The sequence below is a fragment of the Maniola jurtina genome, chromosome 19, assembly GCF_905333055.1.
Source record: "Maniola jurtina chromosome 19, ilManJurt1.1, whole genome shotgun sequence".
NCBI classification, from domain to species: Eukaryota; Metazoa; Arthropoda; class Insecta; order Lepidoptera; family Nymphalidae; genus Maniola; species Maniola jurtina.
The window spans coordinates 12,529,899-12,537,941 of NC_060047.1; the positions used below are offsets into that span (position 1 = coordinate 12,529,899).

Below are 8,043 nucleotides of genomic sequence, written 5' to 3' on the forward strand. Positions count from 1 at the left end.
GCCGTCCAGATTGCAGCAACGAAGGTCAACGAAACCCGTTCGTTGGCGTTCGTTTGGCCGGTCTGTACGCAGCAATAGATAACTGACGTTGGTGTTGGCCATAGATTATTAAGCCATACAAACTAGTACATATTTCAACACTTCCCCTTATGGATTACATAATATTATGACCAATACCTACTATACAAATTGATACATATAAATGTAAGTCAAAGAATACATACAAAAACAATATTCTACTATGTAAAGGTAGTAGTTGTCACTTCAACATTTAATAAAACAATGTATGTCAAATATGTATATAAAATAACATTCTACTATGTAGAGACAGTCGTTTTTAAACTTATATCTATACTAATAAATAAAATTGGAGTGTCTGTCTGTAATTTCGAAATAACTACCTCATATTAAGCTCATATGGTTATTTGAACGATACCATAACTGAATCACACGTTTTTAAAATTTTTGTCTGTCTGTCTGTCTGTCTGTCTGTTTGAAAAGGCTAATCTTCGGAACGGCTGGACCGATTTTGACGGGGTTTTCACAGACAAGTAGAGAATTGACCAGGGAGTAACATAGGCTACTTTTTTAACCGACTTTCAAAAAGGGAGTTGTGTTTTTCTACCTATTTACACCAAAATCTCCGAGATTTCTGAACCGATTTGCGTCATTTCTTTTTTAATCGATAGAGGAACTTTGCGACATTGTTTCATAAAAAATTTGGAGTCCAACTCCTCAATCCTGATGCTGCAGGGGATCTGACCAATCCACGCGGGCGAAGCTGCGGGCATCAGCTAGTTCTCAATAAAGCTACAATGTTTCTGTACACACAGAGGTTTAGTCAATACATCAGCTTATCACCTTGTCTGTAGATACATACTTAACTTAAATAGAGTCATTTTTGATTAAATCTTTAACAAAATGATATCTGATATCAATATGTTTCGTTCTTTTATGACAAAATTCCTTACATTTTAAAAGCATAAATTATTGCTTATATTATATTAATCAATATAAAATTTATTTGTATGCTTGCTAGTGATTATATTAATCAATATAATCACTAGCAAGTATACGCCAACACCCTTCCACAAGCCAGTGTTTGATGTTTGTTTATGGTTTGTTGTTATATTTGTTGTTTTTCGCAACGCAAGCATGTGGATTCCTAAAAAAAATCCATGGAAAACCTCATAGAGTGCTCATAGATTATCACTAGCTGTATGAGATATGAGCTCATCGATATAATAGATAATACGTCCATGTATGAGCTAATAATGGCTATGATATCAATCAATTACATCTATGTTGAGGTACAAAAAAGCTAGAATCCAGAGCTGTAAAGGCAGTTGAAAAAACCTCTTTGTTGGTGGTGTTGGTCGGATGGTCGGTGATGTTCAAATCTGGTATATAGTGATCTGTGGTTCAAATTGAAATGTCAAATGGATAAAGTCGTTAAAAAAACGTCAAATTGTGGTTAAATTCGTAACGGAAATCCCAATTCCTAAATCTAAAAATTCTTCCAAAACAAAAGGATTTAATTCAAAAGAACCATTTAAGTGTGTTAAAAATACTAAGTTTATAAGAATGTTATGTTAAAAATGTCCACGAGATCTAGAAAACGTAAGTCATGCACCATTCTCAGATATTTTATATTCTTAATATGTATGTGAAAATAATTTATTTTTATTTAAACTTTAAGGAATTCACGGTTCCATCCATGAGAACGCCGAGGATGATGTCGCAGAGCTTAAGAGTGAGAGGAAAACTCGCGGCAAGCGACAGACAGACAACTATAATGAGATAGCATCAGCGAAGAAACGTAAGAATTATGTGCGTTACCCTTCCGAAGAGGATATAGCGGCTATGAGTAATGCCGAGAAGCTGCTCAAAGAGCAAAACATCGTAACCACTAAACCTGAGACGTTAAATGATGATAGAACTGCGCGCCTCCATCGTAGGACAAGAAAATCCGAAACTGTAAACAATAGAGAAAACATGGAGACAGATAACGAGATTAAAACTAAATTAAGTAAAAATAACAAAAAAGTTAAGACAGTCACTAGTGAAAATACACTTGAACCAATATTACAACCAATTAAGAAAAAATCTAATAAAAAAAAGAACAAACGTAAATCAGGATCTATTGTTGTTGAAGATATTTCTCAGACCAACAGTGGTAAAAACAATCTGAGTAATATGTCTGTTGAGTCCTTCTACAGTGCTGCGGGCAGCCCATTTAAAGACAGTGAAGTTTTAGAAGCTAGTAAAAAAATTGTCCAAGAAGATGTCCCATCAAAATCTACTAGGAGTCATGATAAAGTCCTAGTAAATGTAGTACTAAATCATCAGTTTGAAGATGTGCCATCAAAAGCTACTACTAGAAGTCAAACGCATGTAAGTTTACTATTTATAAATATACTTACAAATGCATGTAAGTATACCTTTATTTTTATGTAAACTGAAAAAAATTTATATATTACAAAGTCTATGCCTATACATCTCAATGTTTGGTACACTTCCCACCTTTGGACTTATAGTCCTATTTCAAAATTTAAGGATTTAGAGGTTGAGTGATAAAATTACTGGATGACCATTTCCAACTTGTATAAGATATACATATAAAAAGACATATTTTGTCTCTTTGTACTCTATGTAATGGGTCTCTATTCTATTATGAGTCAATGGAAGTGGTCATCCAAAGTAATTTTATCACTCAAACTTGTTAAATTTTTAATTAGGTGTCTATAATTCTAAAGGTGTGACTTATTAAGGGTTGTTGCTAAGATACTGATCTATTGTTCTTATATTTAGACACTATAGCTACTACCTGTTTGTGTGCCTTTTAAATTAAATTGAATTAAATTAAATATGAAATAAGTAAATATAAAATTGAACTGTAAGTATAATATTCAATTTTGTTATGTCAGTGTTAAACTATAAAGGGTGACTGGAAATGCGATACATTCCTTGCAAGGGGTTAAAGTAGAGCTCATTTGCAGCTAATTTTGTTATCATGTGGCCATGTCTGTTTGGTTATTTCTGAGTTATTCAACTTTTGAGGACTTTCAATTGAAACCCCAAGTTTTTAAGTTAAAATATACCCTTGAAGTGAATTAATTATATAGAATTTTGTTTAATATTTTGTAGTTTTCTGATAGGCAAACCACAAAATTATTCAAAACCAAAAATAACTAGAAAACAGTGCTATTTTTGTTAAACTAAAAAACCAAGTGTTATTTAACCAAGTGTTTTTTGTTGGCCCCTATAATACGGGCTGTCTTAGTTTAGCGGCCAGGACTCCATGAAATGTGTGTATCTAAATGTGTGAAATAAATTTTCATTTTTTTTCATTTGTATTTACTTGACCAAGCAAGATTTTATTTTTTCCAGAAAGTGGACAAGAAAAATTTAGAAAATGCTGAGTTAAAATCAACAAAAAGGAAGAATGTCAAACGTAAAAAAAAGTTAACCAATGAAAATCTATTCAACAATTCCTTGACTAAAGCTACTAATGCGGAAGAAATCGATAATTCATCAAAAGTTAGTGTCATTGAGCCAATCTTGCAGACAAATGATGTTAATAATATTACTCAAGACAAACAACTTACAGATTTATTCTACAATTCACCCAGCTTTAACAACTCTTTGAAGAATTCTAGTGAGAAAAGAAGATCAAAAATTAACTCATTCGAAACTGTACATAGTATTAAAATACCTGATAAATTAATAATACTTGATACAACTAAAGAAAATAATTCAAAGGTAAACTCAACATATGATAAAATAAATATCTCTGAGACTTACTTAAATGTTACTTTTAATAAAGAAGTTTCTAATAATATCTCTGAGAATGAAAATGTCGAACCGCAAGATGTTTTCCTTAAAAGTACTAAAAAGGGTCTCAAGAAGAAAAGAAAATCAACTAATAACAAAATTAATGTATCAGAGGCTAATTTAAATGCTACTTTTGGGAAAGATATTTCTAATGAATGTGTGAATCAATCTGAACATTCAGAAAATGACTCGACTAATTTAAATGTTACTGGCAAAAACAGCAATAAAAAGAGAACAAATTCAACTTATGATAAAATAAATTTCTCAGAAACCAGTTTAAATGCTACTTTTGATGAAAAAATGTGTGAAAACCCAATAATAAATGTATCTGAAGAAACACAGATGGTCTTAACAAATGGACTGAAGAACAGTGATAAGAAAAAAAGAAAGTCTAGTGACAGAAAATTAATTTCTGATGAGTTTGAGTCTTCTGATATTAATTTAGATGCTACTGATGTAAAGAACAATTCTAATCTAAAAATTCAAACAGCACAAAGTAAAGAATTGAGAAAGTCAAAACGGTTTTCAAAAACTTCACTAGACCAAGTTGAAACATCGAATTTAAACACAACATATGACAAAAGCTCCATAACTGACAGTCAGCCCAACTCGCGTAATAACTCTACATTTGACAAATCAGCTAAAATCAATACTACTTTCGAAATGGTTACAAATACCAAACTTGATGCAACTTTTGATAAGTCTCAAAACAATGACACGAGACGCGGATCGTCTCTCATAAGCTCTGACACAACAGGTAATGCCTCCTCAGAGATCTCTAAAGATATTTCTCGGATTAGTATTACAAGTGATGAGTCTGTGGTGGACAATGTTGTTAATATTTCACCATTTTTAATTGAAAGCAGCATAGATGACTCACAAATCAATATTAGCTCTCACGAAGCTAATAAGAGTACTAAACCAAATGCAGAAATTAAAAATGCGGCATCACCTCCAAAACTTCAAAAAGCATATAAGGATAATAGAGATATCACACTGGAAGAGATGAATATAGAAATGAAATCAAAAACTCCACCAAAATGTGACGAGATAGGTACAGAAATTACTTGCATGACACCATTAATAAAAAAGGATAGAACTTATACCGAAATTAAGTACTCTACACCGACCAAATATGAAGGAACATGTATAGAAACCAAGAAAGTGACTACGCCAAAAAGCAAAGACACTTTTACAGAAACAAAAGTTCCGAAAACATCTCTACGCGAAGGCACTTATACAGAATTGAAAACCGCGAGAACACCGTTGAAACGCGAAGGAACTTACACTGAACTCAACCCTACAACTACCCCGTCTAAGAACGATGCAATCAATACACAAAATACAACTAAAACTCCTATAAAATTCAATGATAGTGTCGAGAATAAAAACGCAACACCAACGTTAAAAAGAGAGGGTACTTTCACAAAAGATTCAAATGTACCCGAGTCTCCAAAAGTACAATCAAACATTAACAAAACTCCAATTCGACGGAAATCATTACCTTCGCCTGGACGCACACCCTTCCCTATATTTAAAACCACTTCAAATGAACAAGAAAATGGTGAAAAGAGTATTTTAAACATAACTAGATCTATTGAGAAGTCAAACAGACGGTCGTCAGTGGCAGAGTATCTTCCAAGAGCGACCAAAGTAATGTTTTGCAGCCCTGTGGCTACACCCATGGTTATGGGGCAGATGAAGGGGAAGGTTATCAAGTCTAACTTGAAGGGGTCAGACAAGAGCTTTGTTTTTGATGAAAGTGGTGAGTTCACCTTTTTTTTTAAACTACTTATTTTTATATGTATCATTTTGCTTTTTGAAAAGATCATCTGCCGAGTTTCTTGCAGGTTCTTCTCATTAGAATCTGCTTTCCGATAAAACAATAATTTTTTCCATTATTTGAGGATTTCAAGTGGAATTGAATTTTTGATCAAAATCACCCTCAAAATACTGCAAGTTTTTTATTCACTATGGGTAACTAATACCCATTCTGATCGCCACCACTTTTTACAAATGCTTGTTAATACTTGTGGCTGCCTAGTACAACACCACTGTTCTGACTGGAATTAGAGAAGCTTTCTTAGGGTGTACGATGTGTATGCCGAGGTGCATGCTACATTACAAACCTTATTGCGTGTGAAGAATGATGACGCAAACCGCTCACCATGGACCAATCAGAATCATATTAGCGTCTTTTATTTCGTCAATCACTTAATTTTAAGTCCTTATTCAAAATATTTACGTCAAGGGTTGCTAACGAATATTTTACACAGTACTATTACTCTCCTGTAAAGTAGACTTTATTGACTTAGAACTTCACTGACGATATGTCTCTAATAAGTTTTTGTAATAAAGTAAGTAATACGTTCCAGTATCGGGTAGTGCCCGGCCGCCTCGCAAGCGCTCGCACACGCAGAGCGAAGCGGAGGGCGTCGGCTCGAAGCGGACGCGCCTCACAGGAGACCAGCGGCAATCCGTCCAGCGCCTCTCGCGACCTCGCACCGCCAGCGCCTCAGGTACATTGCTATTTGAAATAAAACTGGTCAAGTGCGAGTCGGACTAGCATACGAAGGGTTCCGTACCATCATACCATGCGCACCGAGGGTTCTAAAAGTCCATACTAATACCTAATACATACTAGTTACGCCGTACATAATTTTTGAACTTACATACTAAAAGTAATTAAATCATCAATTCAGCATATAAATCAAAAACATTACATAACATTAAATATAACATTGAATATAACATTTATAAAATATATTACATTTCAGGAAAACTCCAAGACCCAGGCACACCATCCAAAAAAGCTTCAACATTAAACAAATCCAAAACAGAAGTCACCCCATTCAAGTCAAAGCCTGAGGGCCGAGTGCTGCGGACCAAGCTGCCCAACTTTGCGGCTTTGCACCAGAAGCACTTTGCCAAGATGGAGTCTCTTGACGAGTGCCAGGAGAGGAAAGCCAAGCGAGCGAGGCAGCTCCTCACTCCCACCGGCTCTGTGAATCTGTTGGAGAGGATCAGTCCTAAAGGTAAGACATGGAATGAGTATTTTATATGCTTTTTAGGGCTCCGTATCTGAAGGGTACAACAGACCAACAGAATAATATTGCTAAGCCTCTACTGTCCTTCCATCCCTCTGTCTGCCTGTGCGTCTGTCTGTCAGCGGGTTGTACGTGATGTCAGAACTTCAATGACGTTATTTTTATTTTATTAAAAGGCACACAACAAATTTCTAATTGAAAAGTGTCTAAATAATATATAAACAATAGATCAGAATCTAAGTAGGTAACAACCCCTAATAGGTGTACACAAACATTGATATAAACATATAATATGAATTAATGTTATGTTCATATTGTTTTTTTACAGAAATGCAACCCTCTACGTCTCCCACCGAACCTCAAACTCAGAAAGCAGAAACATCAAAGAAATCAATAATACCTCCAGAACACAAAGGCTATACCAGATTCGGCTTCAAACTCAACACAGATGTCAACCCCTTCAGCTTTACTGCCAACACGGAAACCAAGCCAAAGCAAACCCAAGAAAGCACTATCAAACCGCTCAAGCAACCGGCGACGCTACCGTCGCGCGCCGGAGCCACTAAACTACGCAGAGAGGCCGCCAAACAAACCGTCATGAGGGAAAAATCTTTTGCAGAAATAAGAGATATAAAGAGAAACGAGAATAGAACCATCATAAAAGGCGTACGAACCAACAGGCGCTTCGAATTACAAATGAAGATGAGGAATGTTAATAATTAAGATTTTTATTTAGACATGTATTTTTTATTTTTTGTAGGTATATTATTTTAATAGCCATATGATACAATGGTCACAGAACAAGTAGTCGGATCTGAAGCTGCAACATGGCGGCACATTGACGTCGATTCTGATGTTTTTCTCTAAACTAAATTTAGAGTATATGCATCTTTTTCTTTTTAATAGTGCTAAAAAAGAACGGAACATGAATTTTACAATTTAGATTTTAGTTAACATTTAGATTTTAAATTTTAGTGCACACCATAAATTTAAGCAACTCAAATTCAAAATATTTTTATTCAATTAGACTTTTATAATTACTTTTGAATCATCAAGAGAATGGTTGCCGGAATGCCTTTCTTACCGAGAAGAACCAGCAAGAAACTCGGCGGTTGCTCTTTTCAAAGATTTGATATATACTGTATTATGCCATAGGCTCGCA

General features: G+C 34.6%; 1 protein-coding gene across 1 annotated transcript; it reads left to right on the forward strand.

Annotated features, from left to right (window-relative positions):
- Positions 1–1,440: 1,440 nt before the first annotated feature.
- On the forward strand, positions 1,441–7,821 carry LOC123874932 (serine-rich adhesin for platelets). Its single transcript, XM_045920504.1, has 6 exons — positions 1,441–1,620; positions 1,700–2,394; positions 3,391–5,599; positions 6,210–6,353; positions 6,612–6,869; positions 7,210–7,821. The coding sequence occupies exons 1-6, from the start codon at positions 1,590–1,592 to the stop codon at positions 7,602–7,604; spliced, it is 3,732 nt and encodes a 1,243-aa protein (XP_045776460.1). The 5' UTR covers positions 1,441–1,589; the 3' UTR covers positions 7,605–7,821.
- The last annotated feature ends 222 nt before the right edge of the window (positions 7,822–8,043 follow it).

What these genes read in the sequence shown, in the direction of transcription:
- LOC123874932 (XM_045920504.1), top strand. Translation starts at nt 1,590, where the DNA reads ATGTTAAAAATGTCCACGAGATCTAGAAAAC. An exon ending in GTCCACGAGATCTAGAAAAC is followed by an intron (nt 1,621 to 1,699) that starts GTAAGTCATGCA and finishes TTAAACTTTAAG; the next exon opens with GAATTCACGGTTCCATCCAT. An exon ending in TCGCACCGCCAGCGCCTCAG is followed by an intron (nt 6,354 to 6,611) that starts GTACATTGCTAT and finishes ATTACATTTCAG; the next exon opens with GAAAACTCCAAGACCCAGGC.